The sequence below is a fragment of the Pelobates fuscus genome, chromosome 7 (genome assembly GCF_036172605.1).
Source record: "Pelobates fuscus isolate aPelFus1 chromosome 7, aPelFus1.pri, whole genome shotgun sequence".
NCBI classification, from domain to species: Eukaryota; Metazoa; Chordata; class Amphibia; order Anura; family Pelobatidae; genus Pelobates; species Pelobates fuscus.
Window position 1 is genome coordinate 20806153 of NC_086323.1, and position 24044 is coordinate 20830196.

Here is a 24044-nt window from a genome sequence, read left to right on the forward strand (position 1 = left end):
TAAAACAGAAACTCCACTGCACAAATGAAAAAATAGAAAAATCTATATTTGATAGATATACTACCATGAAAACATGTATGCTCTTAATTATACATTTATTTCACTGGGGTTACAGCTAAAAACATCTTGAAAAGCTGCTGGTCTCTTGTCTGTAGCCTTTGCAATCCTTCCCCTTCTAACCCCGCCCAGGCTTTCTGCGTCTGTCCAATCACAGACTTCCCAATGCAGCTCAATGAGAAGTCTTTGCAAGGCAGGTGCTCTGGGCAATTGCTGCCTCTTGATTTTATCTCCACTGAGCGAAACAAACCAGAAAGTAACAGGACCAGTTATCTGTTTGGGTGTACAAGCCTAGTTTATGAAAGTGCACATTTCTAATTAAACGAACACATTTTGTAAAGTGAAAAAAAGCACGCTAAGCAAGCTAAAGTGCTTTACCAGAAAATGAATATTCTTCTTCTATTTCTGCTCATTGATTATGCTAATGTGAATTGTTTGTTTTCCCATACACAAGTAAATTGTAATTAACATGTATTTTGCAATGTCATAATATCTACATTATCTTAAACAATTTTTGTGATTTACCTTTATTAAACATTGGCGACCCTAATTTGTTTTCTTGTTTTTGTTTTCTCTCAAGTGAATACTGGACCTATAGATTATTAAAATGATATTGTCACTGCATGTAACATCTCACACTTAGTTATCTCTTATTTATCAAATACAATAAAGTTAAGAAATACAAATTACTATTTAACCTCAGCTGCCAGACTGTAAACAAAATGTTTCTCCTCTAGACTGTAAGAGAAGCTATACAGATATAAAATTACTGTAAATGGTCAAAGTACAATAGATTTATATTGTTACGTAAAAGTATTAGTATGTGCTTTCTCTGTTGATTTGTTTTCTGAAAATGTCTCCCAATACCAGCACAGTACGCCTGCTGAATATACCTTCGAAATTATCCCATATTTTCATACCATTACTTTATCTTATATGCTAAAAAGTTTTTTTTGTTTTTTTTATACTGGCATTTTAATTTCTTATTTAGGCATGCTGTATAGTGTCAAGAATACTAAAACACGTTGGACTAAATGTTTAGTCTCAATTGCAATATTTTTTTAACAAATATTTTTAGTATCTTGACAATTGAGTAAAATGGGTCCAACAGGTAAGGAGGTGGAGTTCACAGAGAGGGAGTTTGGAGTCAAATTCCACGGAAGGAGTCTAGTCCTCCACCATCTTAAACCGTTACCAGTTACAGCTGCTTTTTAATTACATTACATTTCTCATGATGACATATACTAGTCTTCATGCAATTATATTGTAGCTACTTTTTTATTACTGGGCAATGTAACAAAGCTGATATCTGTGCTCCTTGGATCTGGAATATAGAGCGATACCGTGCAGTGTGCCATCTTCAGAATAATTCAACAAATAATATTGTCAGAACCTATAAGTGAATGAAAGAAAGAAAAGTCAATTTAAAATTCAGGATATTTATTTTTAATCCTCTGTCCTCTAAACACATTTTGTTATTTATTAAAATCGTTTTAATTCTAATTTAACTATTTCCTGGTAATAGGTCAAACTGTTTTGCAATGGTTTTCCCTCTTACCTGTGTCCACGATGGGCCAGTGTTGTCCTATGGCTTACCTGTGTCATCCTGTGGCCAGTGTGGTCTTATGGCTTCTTCAGAATTGGCTGAGAGCATCACATGAGTATTATTCAGCTATAGTGATCTATAGACTGTTAACAATACCCGATAGCTTTTTGTATAGACAAGCTGGGAAATAAAGGTAAGTTCTAGAAATGTGATTATATATAATTTCTACTGAAAAGCTATATGTAAAACGCCCATGTGGGGGCTGAAAATAAAACTTTGAATATCCATCGTTGGTGTTAGCATTCCACCCATTTTGATAGCCATGGTCTGTTCTAGACCTTCACACATCTTACTTAGCAGCAGCACAATTTCATAGCCAATCATGTCGTTTGTATAATATTTTGGAATTTCTGTAATAAAAGCTCTGGAAATGATGTAGACCTGTTTTCTATACAATGCCAGCAAATGCAGCTAGGAAAAAAATCATGGCATTGGCTGGGGCAGCTATCACATAGCTCAATAATAAAGATGATTCACAATACTTTGTTGAAATATCGCTTCCCATTGTGGTTGAACCTTTGCCAGATCACCTTTGGTGATGGCTCAATAGACGCATGTTATTGCTATTATGTATTCTGAATCTGTTTTGTTGTTGTTGGCAAACAAATGGTGTAAGTTCCTGTTGATACTTTGTGGCTTGTACAATTCTGGATATTCTTTCAGAAAACTTATAAAGCTACAACATATTGTGCAGACATAGTAGCAACAAGATTAAATTGGACTTCCAGAACAGGAGATGGTCAGTATTCTTCTCAAATGAGCATACAGTCTAATAGTAATGGGATGTAAACTAATATTAAACGCAATGACCAAGTGCTGCAATATGAGATCACAATTAAATGACATCAGTGGGAATTGAATGGTGCAGTTGGGTGAAAATCTAAGACATAGCTAATATGGAATTATTACTGATAAAATCTGACACAGCATTTCATAACGATGTATCCTATAGAAGCACTATATGTAAGTAAATGTCAATGGACTTGTCTTCCCACGCAAAGCTGAACATAATGTGCTAAAAACGTTTCTTTGGGTACATCAATAAGCTAGGAATTATTTAAAATTACTATTTCCCCAGCTTGACTGCTTTGGTCTAAAAGTTTAATAACATTTTAAAAAGTTAAGATTTTCTAGTACTTTTTATTAGCACTGAGCATGACCGGAGAATTCGGATTACCTTTTGTATGCAGCCTGTTTACTATCTCCCCATCTCTCATGTGACATTCCTCCTCCCTCCGGCCAGATCTGATCTCCTCCTGTAGACATTGCCCTATTGATTCTCATACTGGCAGGTGTTTTGTCATGATAGTGACACAGATACATTTATTATAGTAGTCTGATTGCAAGTTGGGACAGGAGAACTCACATTGCCAGCTGTGTGGCTGCGCAGTCTCTGTGTTCTGTTACTATGGCATCCTCACTGCTGATTGATCTGCTGTCCCTGAACATAACTCAGCTCTGCCAATGGGCGGCCTGGCTCTTTGCCCTGCTTGCAATATTCAAAGCATGCAAACTGTACCTGACAAGGAGGGAACTGCTGGCAACATTTAAAGATTTCCCGGGGCCTAAGACCCACTGGCTGTTTGGGAATGTCCACGAGGTAAGCTGCATGCAGATATTCAAGCTATTGGTTTTATATGGGAGGAGTGAGGCAGCGGACAGGAATTGTTCAAGCCCTTTCCTAGCCGTAGGCTGTTGGCCTATGATCTTAAAGCTCTTCAGGCCTAGAGTGGCGCATTGGGATACTTGCAGGATACTAGCATGCAAGAAGCCTCCCATCTCAAACATTGCACATTGCAGCCTTGTCCTAAGTGCAATAAATTTTTAAAGATATGATTCGTAACCCCTTAAGGACACATGACATGTGTGACATGTCATGATTCCTTTTTATTCCAGAAGTTTGATCCTTAAGGGGTTAAAGGAACACTATAGTCACCTAAATAACTTTAGCTAAATAAAGCAGTTTTAGTGTATAGATCATTCCCCTGCAATTTCACTGCTCAATTCTCTGTCATTTAGGAGTTAAATCACTTTGTGATGGCTATGATTGACAGAGCCTGCATGAAAAAATAAAACTGGTTTCACTTTCAAACAGATGTAATTTACCTTAAATAATTGTATCTCAATCTCTAAATTGAACTTTAATCACACACAGGAGGCTCTTGCAGGGTCTAGCAAGCTATTAACATAGCAGGGGATAAGAAAATCTTAATTAAACAGAACTTGCAATAAAGAAAGCCTAAATAGGGCTCTCTTTACAGGAAGTGTTTATGGAAGGCTGTGCAAGTCACATGCAGGGAGGTGTGACTAGGGTTCATAAACAAAGGGATTTAACTCCTAAATGGCAGAGGATTGAGCAGTGAGGCTGCAGGGGCAGGTTCTATACACCAAAACTGCTTCATTAAGCTAAAGTTGTTCAGGTGACTATACTGTCCCTTTAATGTTTTATATATCATACAATTTCTATACTGTAAATTTGAAAGTGTTACTTTAATTACAAGCTTACAAAATGTAATTTATCAAACAGAGACCCTGACCGACACTTCTAAGCCTATAATTGTAAAGGGGTTGGACGGAACTACCATGGCCGGATTAAGAGCCCATTTGGCCTGGTTCTGACAATTATGATGGAGCCTAATTACAGAATCATATCGATAGAAAACACAAAAACAATCATACCTCCCAAGTGTCATGTGTCTGGTGGAGGTGGTGCTGGAGGGAAACTCACAGGATATAGCTATCAGAAAACACACACTCTATGCTAATCTCTCACTTTCATCTTTCAAGTAAATTCATAACCCCTAACAGCAGTGTCCGGTGAAGCGGGATTTTTGTGGGCGGGGTAAAAGGGTGGGCCACTGATGTGAGTCACGTAACCAGAACTGCCCAAAAGGACAAACATGCCCAAAAAGGGGGTGAGTCTGTACGAAGAATTAGATGATCAGCCTGGCGTGAATGCTCATCAGACTGCCTGCCAATCATGCAGGATGAACAACCAAGATCATACTGTGCAGACAGCACCCTGAGCTTGGCATAAAAGCGTATAATGATGCACTAGCTCTACGATTTCTAAGGACTGTCCTCTAGCACTCGGTGGTCCACTCCTCTCCTAACCTTATTACTAGCAGGCAGAAGCTCCTATTACAGTTTCAAGAAAAAGTATGTGAACCCATTGGAATGATATGGAATGATATGTTGCCATGTTTTTATTGAACACACCATGTAAACATTCACAGTGCAGGTGGAAAAAGTATGTGAACCCCTAGACTAATGACATCTCCAAGAGCTAATTGGAGTGAGATGTCAGCCAACTGGAGTCCAATCAAAGAGATGAGATTGGAGGTGTTGGTTACAGCTGCCCTGCCCTATAAAAACCACACACCCGTTCTGGGTTTGCTTTTCACAAGAAGCATTGCCTGATGTGAATGATGCCTCGCACAAAAGAGCTCTCAGAAGACCTACGATTAAGAATTGTTGACTTGCATAAAGCTGGGTTATAAAAGTATCTCCAAAAGCCTTGCTGTTCATCAGTCCACGGTTAGACAAATTGTCTATAAATGGAGAAAGTTCAGCACTGCTGCTACTCTCCCTAGGAGTGGCCATCCTGTAAAGATGACTGCAAGAGCACAGCGCAGACTGCTCAATGAGGTGAAGAAGAATCCTAGAGTGTCAGCTAAAGACTTACAAAAGTCACTGGCAAATGCTAACATCTGTGTTAGCCAATCTACAATAAGTAAAACACTAAACAAGAATGGATTTCATGGGAGTATACCACAGAGGAAGCCACTGCTGTCCAAACAAAACATTGCTGCACGTTTACAGTTTGCACAAGAGCACCTGGATGTTCCACAGCAGTACTGGCAAAATATTCTGTGGACAGATAAAACCAAAGTTAAGTTGTTTGGAAGAAACACACAACACTATGTGTGGCGAAAAAGAGGCACAGGCCACCAACATCAAAACCTCATCCCAACTGTGAAGTATGGTGGTGGGGGCATCATGGTTTGGGGCTGCTTTGCTGCGTCAGAGCCTGGATGGATTGCTATCAACCAAAGAAAAATGAATTCCCAAGTCTAGACATTTTGCAAGAGAACTTAAGGCCAACTGTTTACCAGCTGAAGCTCAACAGAAGATGGGTGTTGCAACAGGACAATGACCCAAAGCATAGAAGTAAATCAACAACAGAATGGCTTAAACAGAGGAAAATACACCTTCTGAAGTGGCCCAGTCAGAGTCCTGACCTCAACCCGTTTGAGATGCTGTGGCATGACCTCAAGAAAGCAATTCACATCAGACATCCCAAGAATATTGCTGAACTGAAACAGTTCTGTAAAGAGGAATGGTCAAGAATTACTCCTGACCGTTGTGCATGTCTGATCTGCAACTACAGGAAACATTTGGTTGAAGTTATTGCTGCCAAAGGAGGTTCAACTAGTTATTAAATCCAAGGGTTCACATACTTTTTCCACCTGCACTGTGAATGTTTACATGGTGTATTCAATAAAAACATGGCAACATTTCATTATTTGTGTGTTATTAGTTTAAGCAGACTATGATTGTCTATTGTTGTGACTTAGATGATGATCAGATCACATTGTATGACCAATTTGTGCAGAAATCCATATCATTCCAAAGGGTTCACATACTTTTTCTTGCAACTACAGTCTGGGACAGAGAAAAGATGTATAGACTGAGGAGGCATTTGCATGGTGCGCAAAGTCAGCTTTAATCACCAAAACAACTTTAGCTTAATTAACCAGATTTGGTGTATAGCTCATGTTTCAATGCTCAATTATCTGCCATTACTGCATTACTATATTTGGCCAGCAATGTATGATATAATTCCCCAACACATTCCTAATGTATCTGCACACAGTGCCAGAACACAATGGGGCAGTATGTGGTCTGTGCTGTAGCTAGAACTATTCTTATTTCCTTTGTATTCAGAGCTTCTTGCTATAAGAATCTACTATATTATACTTAAGCTAGCAATGCATTATATCATCCCCAGAATCTTCCTAATATACTTGCACAAAGTGCAAGACCACAGGGGGCCAGTATGAGGCTTGTAATGTTGCTAGAAATATTCTTCTCTACCCCATGGTGCATCCAATAGATTGGTCCCACTTCTGGTGAGAGGCATGAAGGCAGGTAGATGCTTTTTATTATTTAAATTAATTTGTGAAGATGCTTAAATCTTATACTTGGACCCCAGTCATGGACCATGAACCTCATCTTTTTTCTGCAATTGCCCGATTTCAATCAATCAGTTTTCATCATTATTTTGAAAAGTTGAAAGCATATTTTGTGCCTACAGTTTAAAGGAGATGGGAAAGACTTGGACATCATGCATGGTTATGCTGAAAAATACCCTTATGCCTACCCGTTGTGGATGGGAAGCTTCTATCCTGTACTCATTATCTGCCATCCTGACTATGCAAAGGCCATTCTGTCCAGACAGGGTAAGGAAACGGACATGCATTCTGCTACTGGTTGTTCTATTAAACTTGATAGATATGTCCGCATACAATACACCAACTAGGCAATATATGTTCGGTATCTGTGTCTGCTACACACACTTTAGACACCTTGTGTCCCTTGTGGTTTAAAAATGTTGTCATATAGTAATTTTGTTATGTAAGAGCAATGGTGCCACTGAGACATGAAACCCATTGGATTTAAAAGGACACTCAAAGATTAAGATTAGGAGTCCCATATTATGGTAGTTCCTAAGGCTCTTTGCCAAGATGTTTCTGTTCGATGGTGAACTCTTTGAGTAATTGATTCTGGTTTTGAAGTCAAATGGGTCAGTGTGATATTAATGGAAGTGTGACTTAAACGTCATTACAATGGATATGGGCAATAATGATAAGCCTGCTTGCTGAAGGTGGAGGTAGATATGCAGGATTTTGGGTGATGGATACAGGAGTTTAGAGATCATGCAGAGGGGGCATCTCGTTTTGCTTTGAGTTAAAATCCTTAATGGTTTTGGTACCTAGCAATTCTCCTGTCATATGGAAACTGTATAGTGCTCTATGATGCTCATTGTGTACAGCAAGCTTTACATGTAAATTATTATTGCTTTGCAGACCCAAAGGATAATTTTGCCTACTATTTTATTACTCCATGGATTGGTACGTAATGCCTTATATCTTTAGAGCGACAAGTACTCCACATAGACAACAATTATAAGTCACTCTTTCTCATCTCCTTCCTCTATAGCCTGCTTTTCTCTGAATCAATCTCTCTCTTTCTCTCTCCCCTTATCTTATCTACCATCCATCTCCTCTGTGCAATAGAACAATTTAAAACAGTAGTTTTTGGCCATGTGGTTGGAACCAAAAATAGTCATGTCTTCTTGTCCTAATTAGTTGGAACAAGCATTTCACATATGTTATTTCCAAGGCATCTTATTACTATAGTAGCACTGCCTTCATCATCTGAAACCCACCTGAGAAGATGACAATTAATGTATTGTGCAATTTTTTTATGTTAATTAAATTGCACTTGAAAATGTTCCATCTAAAGAATGGGTCGCCAAGCATATGTACATAATCTAAATCCTTGATAAAGAAAAGTTGGCTTAAATAATCAGTGTGATGAGAAATTCTGATTATATGACAAATTGACAAAATCATCTCTCTGTCTCTGATTTATTAGTGTTTTTGACCTAAAACATGTAACTTCTAAGTAAATTGTCCCCAAATTGTTTAAGAGATATATTGGGTTTTTTGGGAGGGGGGCTTTAAATAATTTAGATTTTGTTTCCACTGTTTAGGAAAGGGTCTGTTGGTCTTGTCTGGACAGAAGTGGTTCCACCACCGTCGGCTGATCACTCCTGGTTTTCACTATGATGTTTTGAAACCATACGTGAAGCTGATGTCAGATTGTACCAATGTCATGCTGGTATGTACTCATGGGTTTTGTTTTGCACTGTGATCTTTCCAAGAAAACAAATTAGCCCATAAAGCCATACTCATCTTCATCTATGCTTCATCACTGATCTACACCCAGTACTGAAAATTAATTTCTCCTTTAGAGGCTCTGGTCAAACTCTCTGTATAATACAAAAGGACTTGAAATACTGACCCCTTTGTCAGCTCCCTTTTTTTTCTTTAAAAGAGCCCCCCAGTCTGCTGGTCAGGGGTGAGGGCATAGGGGTGGACAATGACCTGTTCATCCCCCATTATTTAATTTCAAGCCCCCACTCAATGCACAAGGGTAGGGACATGGGAGGACCTATGCCAGGCCCCCTATTCTTCATTAGCGATTGGGCAGCAGTAGCTTCCAGTTGCTTGTTTTTAGGATATATTAAACCTCCCTTATAGTAATATATTGACCTCAATAGGCTTTACATTTCTTTTCATGAACTTAGCTATTTGGTCAAACCGCAATGATGCATGGATGAAGTTTGGATTGCCCGAATCAAGTTTTACTTTTGGCTGCACCAATTGTTGTTGCCATGCACAAGTCTAAAGGGGAATTAAGCCGAAGTTAATTTATGGCTTTGATCCCCTCTCTAGCCCCTGGGCCCTAGGCAACTGCCTATAGTCACCTTATTGTTGTTGCTGTTCTAGCTTTCACTAGTCTTGGACAGCAATGATGACATTATTCACAGGATGCGGCTGTGATGCATACAATGTTACTTGATCCAGTTATGGGTACATTTTGTGGATTGATATAGAGTATATTGTAGAATATTTTCTTGTTATTTTAGGATAAATGGGAGAAACTTGTTTATGACAACAAGCCAGTGGAGCTATTTCACCATGTCAGCCTTATGACGCTGGACACGATCATGAAATGCGCCTTCAGTTACCATAGCGACTGCCAGAATAACAGGTTTTAAAACTAGGATATCTACTTGTTAGAATAGCATGTATTAAGTGCTCTCCCTCTCACAGATAAATCCTTCCTCCAGTATTATTATAGTATTAACACTAGAATCAGTCACCAATACAAAACCATATCAAACAGCTTATTATTTACAGTATAAATTAATGTGTACTTCCATAGAAATTCATTTTTATTAAAAAAATGTGAAATGAGCAAGGTATTAGAAGAATGACTGTCTGTTAAGCCACCCAGATGTACAGAAGGCCAATATGTGGTCACCAATCCATCACTGGTTGGCATAGATTGGCCGGTCATGGAGACATCTGCTCTTTAAACCCTTAAGGACACATGACATGTCTGACATGTCATGATTCCCTTTTATTCCAGAAGTTTGGTCCTTAAGGGGTTAAACTACCTTGAATTTTAAAGATTAGTCCAGTGTTTTAGGATTTTTTATTTCTGGTAAATTGCAGATTAAAGTTTACCTATGGCCTTTGTTTTTAATAATGTTACAGTATTTTAGGAATTGTGTCCTAGAATCATGTTAAAATAAATATGTTTCTAATCTCCTGCCATTTTGGGGGGTTGGGGACATATTAATTACTAATTGTATTTTGTTATTTTATCCTTTGATGACTTGTAGCAGTGCTCCTCAACCCTCTCCTCAAAGCACTACCAACAGTCCAGGGTTTAGGGATTACCCAGATGTGTCTAAGGCGTTTAAAAAATAAGAACAAAATAAAAAACACACCTTAGACTCACCGTAGAGTTTTTATTTTTATTTTTCTGAACACCTTAGACACACCCAGATAATTCCTAAATTCTGGACTGTTAGGTGTGCCTTGAGGAGAGGGTTGAGGAACACTGACTTGTAAGACAGTCGTGATGTAAACATATTTGCAAAACCTTTAGTCAAGAATGGGTTAACTGTATCCTACATCCCTACACCTGCCAGATTACAAATGTGTCAATCATTATTGGATTGAACAGATAAGTAATGTCTTAGATAATGCTATGTTTCCACTAAACCACAGATGGATAACTTTGGCATTGCATTTGTGGGTTATATTTCCGATACTACTCAGCTAATATTGCACATTGCTGCACTTATTGTACAGCGACGTGCAAACCTTATAATTCATCCACTTGTGCTGCTCTTACTATAATGACATGTTACAAGGCTTGCCTCTCCCGCTCTCTTCCTGCAGTGAAAATGCCTATATTAAAGCAGTATACGATATCAGTTACATCGTGGATTACCGCTTTTCCTGCATTCCGTATCACAATGATCTTATTTTCTACCTAAGCCCCCATGGATTCCGCTTTCGTCGAGCACTAAAGACAGTGCATCAACACACCGGTATTTATCCTGTGGATAGATAGATAGATAGACAGACAGATAGATAAACATGCTAAATATGAATCACATATATAAACCAATAGAATTTATTACAACAATGATTTGCTAGGCATTTCTCTATTTCTGATCAGCTAGGGTCATTAAAGAGAGAATGGAATCACTCAAAATGGATAAAGAGCTTGAAAAGATAAAACAGAAGAGACATTTAGACTTCTTGGATATTCTTCTGTGTGCAAAGGTAATGAATGTACCAGCCAGGGACCTCTTTCACTAAAGATAGATGTTTGTCTTGTTTTTTGTTGTTGTTGGTTGTTTTTGTGTTTCTAGGTTCTTGATTCAATGTGTCATTAGCTGTTAGAATTGTGTCAAATTCCATCAATTTCCTCCCAGATTCTATGCCCTGTCCAACTTACTAAGTCTCTTCTTTTTCCATTGCCTACTCCTATATCCACCATAAAATTGCATGAAGTCATAACTGTGTAAGCTTAAAAATATAGTAATTGTCCCCTCATCCACCTAAAATGTCATATTTTGATAAAATATAGAACAATACAAATTTTACAAAAAGCCTGAAGAAATATTCTTGCTTTCATAGGATGAAAAAGGCCAGGGTTTGTCTGATGAGGACATGCGTGCTGAGGTAGACACCTTCATGTTTGAGGGACATGATACCACAGCCAGTGGGATCTCCTGGATGTTATACTGTATGGCCAAGTACCCCGAGCACCAACAGAAATGTCGAGAGGAGATCAGGGAGATTCTGGGTGAAAGGAACACAGTGGAATGGTGAGAAGTTGAACACAAACATTTTTCATTGTTTCTATAGTACAGAGCTACATGTTTGATAATTTTGGAATTCAAGAGTTTCATTTTTATATATCACAATAAATAATTGAGGCAGATAAAAACACGTATTTTAGACCTAAACCTAAACACCTCTTTAGTGGATGACTATAGTAAATGACACATTTATCTTCTTAATATTACTTTACTACTTTATCTCTTCAGTTAATGCTTTTTGTGACTTTTTGTTATCTGAATGTGAAAAGGGATGATTTAGGTAAAATGACCTACACCACTTTGTGCATCAAGGAGTCTTTGCGGCTCTATCCACCAGTCCCAGAGGTTGCCAGGGAGCTTAGTCAGCCAATCACATTCTGTGATGGAAGGACTCTTCCAAAAGGTAAACGTACATGCCTCTACGCTATTATTACATGTAGTCTACAGCAGACAAAATTTTGTAGATACGTCCAGGAATTCAAAATATTTTATTAGGGTTTTTACTTTTTATTTCTCAAAATATCTTCCACTAACATTCTTCACTGAGGGACATCTATGCACATCTAGATGCTGCAATTTCTGATCATTCTTTGTAACAAAATTGGGAGAAAACAAAGAGAAGAGTCAGCGCTAGGCTGCCACAGAGAGATATGTTATACACAGTAAACGGCTGCACACCTCAAAGAAGAAGGGGAGTCCCCTTTAATCCCCTAGCAGTAAATGAAATACAAAATAACACAAAACAGAAAAAAGGGTGCGCCTCAAAACAAATGCTAAAAGTATTAATAATAGTCCAGATAACTTATCATAAATCCAGAGTGATATAATCCACGCTTATAGGGAGCACTCTTGAAATATAAAATGGAGCAAGTCTTCACGGATATATACTTGAGATTCGGTGAAGCATATGCGGAAAGAAAACAAGAACAGGACTACAATGGTACAGTATGTAGACAAATTAAAATTATAAAACAGTGGTAATCAGTATTACTCACATTTTGCAGAGCTAAAATCCAGCTCTGGTATTGGATGCGTGAAGTGGAATAATCCCCACTCAAGGATATGTGAAGTGGCGCTGGTTTGCAGATATATGGGACAAATCCGAAGTCCAGTGTTGGTACGCTCCAGCCCAAAAGTAAAAATAGTAAAATATAGTGCTCTCTGTTTTATGAATACATTTTTTTTAAGAAATATAAAATGTACTCACAATATTTAGAGCAGGCTTATACTGCTCGATGTAAGCATATGGGTGGTATAATCCCCACCTACGGATTCTTTGTGCTTCTTTATTGAGTGCTGAATATCAATGTAGTCAGGTACTGATGTCGCGAACATAAAATTTTCAGTTCGCGAATGGCGAACGCGAATTTCGGCAAATGTTCGCGAACCCGCGAACCCGCGAACCAGGCGAACCGCCATAGACTTCAATAGGCAGGCGAATTTTAAAACCCAAAGTTGTTTCAAGGGGACTAACACCTGGACTGTGGCATGCAAACTCTGATCCGCGGCTGCATCTTGCAGCCGCTTAGTAGATAACTCCCTAATTCCCACGGTATTAGGGAGTTATCTACTAAAAGGCTGAAAGACCTAAATTGGTCTTTCAGCCACATTTACTAACACTAAGTAAAGATTACTTAGTAATGGTAAATTCTGCCCCTACTCGCTATACCGCGAGTAGGGGCATGTCTAGTAAGCAGTGAGCAGCCAGTGGCTGCTCACTGTAAAACAAAAAAACACAAAAAAAACAACCTATTGGCTCTCACCCCTGTGCGACGGGTAGGGGCCATAAATTACAATGGGGGAGGGGACCTACTGCCCTCCCCCCGGCCCCCACCCTTGAGCGGTAGGTGGGGGCCATAAAGATAATGAGGGGCCATAAAGATAACCTACTGTCCTCCCCCCCCGGCCCCCACCCCTGGGCAGCGTCCATAAAGATAATGAGGGGGGGGACCTACTGTCCTCCCCCCCGCCCCCACCCCTGCGCGGTGGGTGGGGGCCATAAAAATAATGAGGGGGGGACCTACTGTCCTCCCCCCTGGCCCCCACCCCTGCGCTGTGGGTGGCGGGTGGGGGCCCTAAATACTAAAAAGGGGGGGACCTATGGTTTTTATTGAGTAAACTTTGACAACCCCCCCCCCCACCCCCACCCCCGAGCGGCGGGTGGGGGGGTTGTCAAAGTTTAATCAATGTTATGGAATAGGGGGCGGACCGAACATCGCATATGTTTGCCCACCGTGGCGAACGCGAACAAGCGATGTTCGACGGCGAACTGTTCGGGACATCTCTATAGTCAGGTAAAAACGTGTAAAATAAAAAAAAAAATTATAAAAAAGGAATATGGCAATCAAAATGTTTTGTGCCAAAATAATTCCTTTATTACAATATAATAAAAACAGCATCTAGACGCGTTTCGCCTAAAAAGGCTTCTTCAAGTAGATAATAATAAAAAGCATTTTGATTGCCATATTCCTTTTTTATTATTCTTTTTAATTGCTTTTTTAAAATAATAGATACAACATTAGAAATGGTACACAAAACAACAAAATATAGGCACTGGTTATCCACTTTTAATGCACAGAAAAGAAGAGGTGGGGTTCTAAGTGGAAAAGGTGGAGTCTAAAGAGAAAAGGGTGGAGTTTACACAGGAAGAGGTTTGGCCTTGATAGGAAGGGGTGGGGTAAATTTACATCAGGTGGGTGCCTGAGCGCAGGGCACCACAAAGCCAAAATATACCACTGACCACAAGAGTATGTGATACAGGAAGCTTGTTCTTTATTATAATATTCTTATTATATTATTATACCTCTTATTCTGCCATCTAGTGGTAAAGGTGTGTAAATGTGGTGGTCTTAGTCCTCCTTAGGCTTTCATATCTTTTGCAGTAATACATGGCTTTAAATAGTATATTTAGGCCAAACTGTGGGTCTCTTTCTGTATATAATTCATTGCACACTCAATAGTGTTTTCCTCTTTGACAGGTGCTAATATAGTTCTGAGTATATATAACCTAAATAGATGTTCCAGCATTTGGGAAGAACCAGAGGTAATTAAAGAGTTATTCAAATTTCACGTTTAATTTGACAATAAGTACACCGATTAGCCACAACCTTAAAACCTCTGACACATGAAGTGAATAACATTGATAATATTGTTACATTGTCAGCTTTCACAGGGTTGAATATAAACAAGTTGGATATAAGCAAGTGAACAGTCAGTTTTTAAATTGCAGGTGCTGGAAGCAGGGAAAATGGGCAAGAGGAAAGATTGACTTTGAAAAGGGCAAAATGATGCCTTATCAACTGGGTCAGAGTGTCTCCAAAACAGCAAGTTGTGTGGGGTGTACCCAGCGTGCAGTAGTAACTACCAAAAGTATTACAAGGAAGGACAACGGATGAACAAGACTCATTGGTTAATGAGGGATGCGAAGGTTAGCATGCCTGGTCCAAATACACAGAAGAGCTACTGTAGCTCAAACTGCAGAAAACCTTGATTCTGTGATTATAGAAAGGTGTCAGAAAACACAAATTGCTGCTTATGGGGGGTATAGCTTCAGACCGGTCAGAGTGCCTATAATGACCCCTGTCCATCACCGAAAGTGCCTTCAATGTTGATGTGAGCATCAGAACTGGATCATGGAGCAATGAAAGAAGGTTGCCTGGTCTGAAGGATCATATATTTTCAGAACAGGTGAATGGCTGGGTGCATGTGCATCATTTACCTGGAGAAGAGATGGTAGCAAGATAGGGAAGAAGGTAGGCTAACAGAGACCATGTTATGCTCTGGGCAATGTTCTACTAGAATGACTTGGGTCCTGGCATTCATGTCGAAGTAACTTTGACACGTACCACCTACCTATAGATTATTAAAGATCAGGTACACCCCTTCATACTTATGGTGTTCCCTTATGGCAGTGGCCTTCTTCAGCAGCACAATGCATCCAGCCACACTGCAAACATTATTCAGGAATGGTTTGAGGAACATGATCAAGAGTTCAAGTCATTGTTTTGGCCTCAAGATTTCTCAGATCTTAATCCAATTGGGCATCCATGGGATGTGCTGGCACAAAAAAAATGATTCATGCTGTTTTGGGAGCACCAGGAGGACTTGCACGATATTAGGTTGGTGGTTTTAATGCTGTGGCTGATCTGTATATTGTACAGCATCCTGTGTTATGATTGGTAGCTATTTAAAAATGGTAAGTGAAGTATATAACATATATTCCCGGTAAAATCATTTGAAAATGTGAGACCATTTAAGCGATAAGCAACAATTTCAAACATAAAATCAAAATACAATTTTAGCTACAAAGTGACAATACATATATGAATCATACAAGAAAAACAATAAAAAAGGCTGCGCCACAATCAGTAATAAAAAGTCCAGTTAAAAGGCAAAAGTCCAAAATATATTATCCTTACAAATGGTCTTTAGTGATGAGGTCTTCTACTATTGCAGTGGATCCACTTTATATGAAAGATAAAAAGAGAGAAGGACAACCAATGGTGCAGTATGTAAAATTCAAATATAGACGTAAAGGAGTAATAATATAAAACTCACATTTGCCAGAGCTAATAACCAGCTCTGGGGTGAAGCGCATACAGCGGTATAATCCCCGCTTGTGGGATATAAATGGATTCCTCTCCGTCACTGTTGTCCAATTCTCGGATAAAAAGAGACAACCAATAGTGCTCACTGTATGGTAATATTGATAAAAGAATAAAATAATGTACTTACAAGACAAGAGCAGACCAACTGCTCTGTGATGACAGCGTGGGTGGATTTATCCCCACCTAAGGATTTCTTTAGGTACAGGAAACTTCCAAAGATGTATTTCAGAGGTTTTACATAAAACCAATAAAAGGTGAATAAGATAATACTAAAAAGCCAGGGTAAAATAGATTATGTGTCTATAAAAAAGGTAATTGGCACAATAAAATGACCAAAAATACTTTAATATATTTAAAAGAACACAATATTAGATATCCATAACGCGTTTCGTCAAAAAGACTTTTTCCATTTGAAAAAGTCTTTTTGACGAAACGCGTTATGGATATCTAATATTGTGTTCTTTTAAATATATTAAAGTATTTTTGGTCATTTTATTGTGCCAATTACCTTTTTTATAGACACATAATCTATTTTACCCTGGCTTTTTAGTATTATCTTATTCACCTTTTATTGGTTTTATGTAAAACCTCTGAAATACATCTTTGGAAGTTTCCTGTACCTAAAGAAATCCTTAGGTGGGGATAAATCCACCCACACTGTCATCACAGAGCAGTTGGTCTGCTCTTGTCTTGTAAGTACATTATTTTATTCTTTTATCAATATTACCATACAGTGAGCACTATTGGTTGTCTCTTTTTATCCGAGAATTGGACAACAGTGACGGAGAGGAATCCATTTATATCCCACAAGCGGGGATTATACCGCTGTATGCGCTTCACCCCAGAGCTGGTTATTAGCTCTGGCAAATGTGAGTTTTATATTATTACTCCTTTACGTCTATATTTGAATTTTACATACTGCACCATTGGTTGTCCTTCTCTCTTTTTATCTTTCATATAAAGTGGATCCACTGCAATAGTAGAAGACCTCATCACTAAAGACCATTTGTAAGGATAATATATTTTGGACTTTTTATTACTGATTGTGGCGCAGCCTTTTTTATTGTTTTTCTTGTCTTATTTTAAAGGGTTTGAGGGATTCCTTTTAAGGTTGCTGCCTATAAGTTAAGTAAGCGCTGTCTCATTCTTCCATTTTTTTTCAATATATGAATCATATTATCTCCTGAATTCCAATACCCCAAATAAAGCCCAGCATAAATTGCACAATTTAAATTATTATAATATTTCATGTGCTTATTTTCAGGTTTTTAATCCCCTGCGATTCTCCCCTGAAAATACATCGACCAGACACTCACATGCCTTCCTGCCCTTCTCTGCTGGATCCAGGTAATGAGAGTTACTGTACGGATTTTCTCAGAATTAAATTTGATACCATTTACTCCTACCAAAGTAAGACATTACATATCTTAATATGAAAAAATGACTAAACCAATAGGGTTTCCTCATTCCTCACTCACTTGTCCCATGAAACACATGAGAAGCACGTGCTAAAATAAGTATGGTGGAAAAAGTAAAAATGCACTTAACTCCTCAGCACCTCCTCCTTCAGGGTGACTTTATCGACCATCCTTGCTAAGAACTTGAGATTTACAGAGAAATGCTGTGTAGCGGTCACCCCGATGGTGTGAGGGGTTTTCGCCATCACAAGAGATGTCCTTTCTCCCCTGTAGTGAGAGGGAGGCTGTAGAGCAGAGCAGGAACATCTCTTAGAAGAGCTAGTGATTATAATGCTCCAAAGAGCTATCCCACGTTGAATTGTTTGTCGTTCGGTAATTCGTTCGGTTGTTCGAACGAAATCATACTGTACATAGGGGAAGTTAAAATCACCGAACAAACCAACAAACTCATAATTAAAAATATAAAATCCAGGGACAGAGAGGTCTGTCACATGCTGTATAAGAACATGCATGCCCAGTCATTCATTACGTAGAGTTGTGTGCATTCACACTCCTGTTTTTACAGTAGTGCAAGGGTTTAATTTATTTACACGGTTTGACTTGGCTCTGCCAGAATAGTCAAGCATACTTTGTACATTGTAAAACAAAAACTCAGGCTGTGCAAAACGCTCTTAAGTGACAGTTACACTTTAACTAATGGAAACTCTGTTGAATTGAGGCCAGATAGACTAACACAGATTTATAGTTTTGTTTTATAAATAATAGTTTACCTGACCACAGTATTCTTCTTATCCCGATAAAATATTTGAAAATTTCTGTAACGCCAATGGATTTGTCTCATAAGTACTTAAATTGTTTATATAACACAGAAACATATTTATTATCAGAGCAATTGATAAATTATTTTGAAAGAAAATATTAGTGATAGTGTTTTTCTGGCATTATTTATAAACGGTACTGAGGGTCTTCCCACTCCAGTGACAGAATTAATCTATTTCATTGAGAGGATAAATCTCTACATATCTCAAAACAGAATGCACCCGTCATGGTTGATTATATATTTCCTACCTGTTCTATGTTAAATTTTGTATTTATTGTGTATTATTATTGTTTTTGTGTTTTATTGTACCATATTGTATCAATGTGCCTTTGGATATTCGTGAAATATTTGCTGGAATTTTGAAGAATACACTTTTATATAATAAAAAAATAAATATAACTAGCTTGTCTGTTTCTCTACTAAATAATGTTGCTTTGCAAAACTATCCATACTTATTGTCTAGGGCACCGGAGGCTGTTATTACAACCTGCAAGTATCTCCTGGTATATTACTTTAGCTCCCCCTGCTGCCTTGCTGCTAGAATGCAGCACTGCACATTGTGTGCCTTTTGGGTTTAAGCTCAGCAAGGAAATGATTCTAAATGTAGTCCCCAGTAGGGAGAAATGTAAAGTAATGGTATATCATTTGTACATGCTGTTAGGGTTAATAAAGGTATACACTTATGATAACTAAACTTTTTTGTTTGTGAGGTGAAAACTAAATCTTTTAATTTCCACAGGAACTGCATTGGACAGAATTTTGCTATGAATGAGATGAAAGTGGCTTTAGCATTGACCTTAAAGAGATTCGAGATCAGTCCTGACCCTGAGAATGAGCCGCTAAACCTGGCTCAGCTTGTCTTACGCTCTGTGAATGGGATTTACCTCCGCTTCAAGAAGGTGGAAACGGAAGAGAAAAAATCGAAAATCTGAATCATTTTGTCTGACGGACTTGTGATATAATGACTTTCATGAGAATATTAAGCCAAATTTTACATTAAAAATAATCTAATAAATTCAAATGTGCCATTTGTTAACAAGCGTAGAAAGTTTATTTTAAACGTTTACAAAATTATAATGAACTTTTTATAATCTAATTCACATGTCCAATTACATACTGATTTTTACAGAGCTTGTAATCTCTTAATCTGTGCATCCGTTATTATATGCAATACATTACAGTGAAAGAATAACAATGTAATTATAATTGTTCAATCAGAAGTACTAGCAAATGTAAAACATTTATAAAACATTGTCTGGCACCCACATATCAATCAGCTGTTGCTATAGAGGTCCATACCTACATTGCAGCTTTCTGCACAGACTACAAACTGACACGAGAGAGCAAGGGAACTGCCCTATAGATGGTTATCCAGTGGGGGGGGGGGTCCTTCTCCTCTTGCCCCCCCCTCTCCCCCCCGCCATGACAGGGGGAACATGGAGGGAGGAAGGGGGCATTTGGGGGCACTGAGTGCCCGCAGGAACAGCGTTCCTGCTCAAATTAAAGTGCAGGAACGCTGTTCCTGCAGGACTCAATACATAGGCGTGTCGCGGGGATTAGGGTGTGCCCAGGCACACCCGGCACACCCCGTGCGCACGCCTATGGTAATGCATCTCTTTAATGTTCCATTCGCTGACAATGTATCTGAAGGTAGGAACATAACACAGGTGAGGAAATGGTAATTTAATCAGCAGGTGGCTTTAAAAGTGATTGCAGATGTTTAAAGAAGACATCCTAAATCTTCACAAGAGGCTATTTAAAGGTATAGGTATTGATTTATGCTACAATTGTAGACTTTGTAAAGTTTTAACATTTAAGATATATTGCAAGTTAACCAGTACAGCCTTCAATGGATATTCTGGAAAACTACAAACAGCATTATATGTAGGAAAGAAAAGGTCACAGTTAGCCAGGTGAGGACCCCTGAGAACAGCTTGACCGCCATAATTGAGGAACACGTGGGATTATCTAGATGTAAAATAAATTAGCAAATGTGATATGTCATCCCATTCACAAGGGTTGCCGCATCTCCGAGTAAAATAATACAAAAAATATTTTTAAAAAAATGTAAAAAATTGCAAAAAAAGGTAGAATGTTCCAGTCGTGATTCAGATTTTTAAAATCATGCAAAGAGATGTAACCCTGGTGCTGGACTTTTCCCAATGTTGAACGATAAGTCCCAAAAGATAAAAAAAAAATAGTAACAAACATGGGTAATCCTCACATAAGTCACAGAGGAAACCAGAAATGTGAAAAAGTGCAATTTTATTAGTAGAAAAATATATGTAGACTATAAGTACATGGCATCAAACTGTCATGGCAGCCCTCATAATTACTGCAGGTTGTACAGGTATGACATATCATACAAACTACGTGGTGTGGTGATGTGGCATAGGTTTTCATGTAAAAGCAGCAAACTTGGGCAGAAAATCTGAAAACAAAGAAAATTTGAAAACAAAACATTTTTGAAAAAATATATAGCAAAAAACAGCACTACCTGCAGCTGCCAGACAGGGGAGGGACCACACACAGCTATGAGTAATAAAGTCCTGGACGCGTTTCGCATCCCCTCGGTGCTTTCTCAACATCTCATGGGATATTCTAGACTTTGTACTGTATGACCAAAAATATCTTGGCCATTGAAATTTGCTGGGGAGGAGATATGGTGTATTCATTACCATTCACCTATTTCATGCATTTAGCAATTTTCCTACACTTCATGATGTTTCTATAAACACTGTATCCATACTCATGTATGGCATTTTAAAGTATCATATAGAATGTATAACATTTTCAAAACTGTATAAACCAAACTGGGAGCTATCGTGCATAACACAGACTCTGATTGGCTGTTGACATCACATGATCTAAGCAGCCTTGACTTTTATTTGTCAGCAACAGTCACTGAGAATCTTGAAAACGGCAAAGCAAATCCAAATGGCAACCTCCACGCTGAGAATTCTAGTTCGCACTAAACTTACCATAGCTTCGCCATATACTATAAACCCAGTAGCATTATTATTTTAAACTGATTTATGCAAAGACAGTTCCAGGTGACTAAGCCTTTTCAACCCAGTCGGATACGGCTGATAAGGTATAATATTAATGACATCCATTTAATGGTACATTGTATTTCAGATGGAAAAAAATAAACCGCCGGAGTCCACAATGCAAAAGAGAGGGGTGAGATACAAGAGACACAAGAGGGGGTGAGGAAAATCATGGTGTAAGAGAGACTGAAGGGGGTATAAAATACACTAAAGATAGATAATATGCACTAAACGGTATTTATATCGTTCTATATATATTCAAAGAGTTGCTATATTTTTTCCTTATGAATTTTAAGTATGGTTTATTATGCATAGGATAACTTAACGATTAAGTTAAAGATCAGTAATGTCACATACAGTCTTGCTACGTTGTCTAGAGTTCAGCATTGGAATAAATACAGAGTACACAGAGTTGGCAATAATGGTACATTTTCCAGCTGGGCAGAAGTGGTAAGTGGTGCCCCCTAGGGTTCTTTTCTGGGATGACTTATTTTTAACATATTTATAAATTATCTTGAAATAAACATTGAAAGCCATGTTTCAGTGTTTGCAGATGACACAAAACTCTGTAATACAATGTGGTCAGGATGTTACTATGCTGCAGAGGGATCTAGACTGGGGGACTGGACACTCAAATGCAAGATTACATTTTATGTGGACTAATTCAAAGTTATGCACTTTGGGTTGAAGAATGAACAACCAACTTACATCCTAAATGATAGCGAATTAGGGATAACAACACACAAGACAGATTTGGAAATTTTTATAGACCACAAACTATGTAACAATGTGCAATGTCAATCAGCAGTTGCTAAGGCCATTAAGGTAATGTAATGTATGAAAAAGGGGCATTAATTATCAGGATGAAAATATAAGTGTGCCTGTTTATAAATTAATGGTAAGTCCACACCTTGAATATGCTGTGCAATATTTGGCACCTCTTCTAAACAAAGATATTATGTCACTACAAAAAGTGCAGAGACGGGCTACAAAATTAATACAAGGAATGGAACATTTTAGTTAGAAGAAAAAAGTTAACAAATGTAAAACTCTTTAGTTTAGAAAATAAACAGTGCCTCGGAGGACATATGATAGCATATGATAGCATTATACAAATATATCGGAGCCTATATAAACCATTCAATAAAAAACAAAGAAAAGAGTTACTTGCACACTATCCCAAATCCCTATGCATATTTAAATAACTGGAGGTTTTAGTAACACTAGATTGTAAGCCCACCTGCCACATCAAGGCAAACCTCTTAGATGGATCCTACACTAACAATTCACCTTGCTTCCTTCAGCGAAAGTAATGATTTTCATTGTTTTTTATTGTATGTATTAGGGCTGATGTGTGCTATGGTCATTGCTGCTGCCCAGGAGTAGTGGGAGTCTAAGCACAGGACTTCTTTTTGTGCATTTCTATTTGCTTTTATATCACATAGCTATATTACAATGCTGCCGCCCACCCCATATGTTCCCTATTAAGGGTTAATAATTATGCAATTAGTGGGAGTCTGAGCGCAGGAGTTACTTTTGTGTATCTATATAAACCATTGTCTGAAAATCTATCATAATAAACGGGTCTATACATATGACAAGAGGTCACACATTTAGACTGGAAGAAAGGAGATCTGGTCTAATGCAAAGGAAAAGGTTTTTTACAGTAAGAACAATAACGATATGGAATTATCTGCCTGAAGAAGTGGTTTTATCAGAGTCTGTGCAGATGCAGAAGCATAATATTCAGGGATTTTATTGTATTATTTTGGGTAACAGCTTCTTGATCCAAGGATAGATCTGACTGCCATTCTGGGGTCGAGAAGGTTTTTTTTCCTAATTTGTTACAAAATTAGCGCTTTAAACTGGATTTGTTTTTGTCTTACCGTATTTTGGATCAAAAGCAAACCTGATACGAGAAAGGCCGAGCTTGATGGATGCATGCCTCTTTTTAACCTTTGTAACTATGTAAGTATGTAACTATGATTCTATGTTGGTATGGATCAAGGAGGAGGAGTTACAGCCTATGGCAAACAATATACAGTGGATCGCAGAGAATCAGTTATCTATAGTATGCGATAAATGAGTTAGCTGAAACAGTGAATGCTGGGTCTACTGCTAAGTAGAGCAAAGGTTGGAAACTGATAATATGTATCTGTTTAATAACGTCTAATGCACAATAACATACATTGTGGAAAACTGACAAGGGAATTGCAGATCCTTGATAAAAAAAACTGCTAAAATGGAGAAACACCCCTTACTCGAGTTTAATTTCACTAAAATCTTTGTTTGATCTGAAATTTGCAGTTTACTTGTATAGTTCATGACTTAATGACTTAACCAAAACTGCTTTAAATAAAGGTTAATCAAAGTTTGCTTGTACTTTCATTAGGCTCGGGGCATTACAGATGAGTTCTGTTTACAGTCTGTTAAATCTCCTATTTCTCCCTGTGGTCTCCCTCCTCCCAGCCCTGATCGCCTCCCATAGACATTGAACCTTGTAACAATTC

The 24044-nt window shown here is 38.2% G+C and overlaps 1 protein-coding gene across 1 annotated transcript; it reads left to right on the forward strand.

Annotated features, from left to right (window-relative positions):
• Window positions 1–2936: 2936 nt before the first annotated feature.
• LOC134568999 (cytochrome P450 4B1-like) lies at window positions 2937–19465 on the forward strand. Its single transcript, XM_063427776.1, has 12 exons — window positions 2937–3263; window positions 6981–7125; window positions 7753–7797; window positions 8442–8569; window positions 9381–9505; window positions 10708–10859; window positions 10991–11097; window positions 11455–11645; window positions 11909–12042; window positions 14618–14682; window positions 17511–17593; window positions 19224–19465. Exons 1-12 carry the CDS (start codon window positions 3072–3074, stop codon window positions 19414–19416), a joined length of 1560 nt encoding a protein of 519 aa, XP_063283846.1. The 5' UTR covers window positions 2937–3071; the 3' UTR covers window positions 19417–19465.
• Window positions 19466–24044: the final 4579 nt, after the last annotated feature.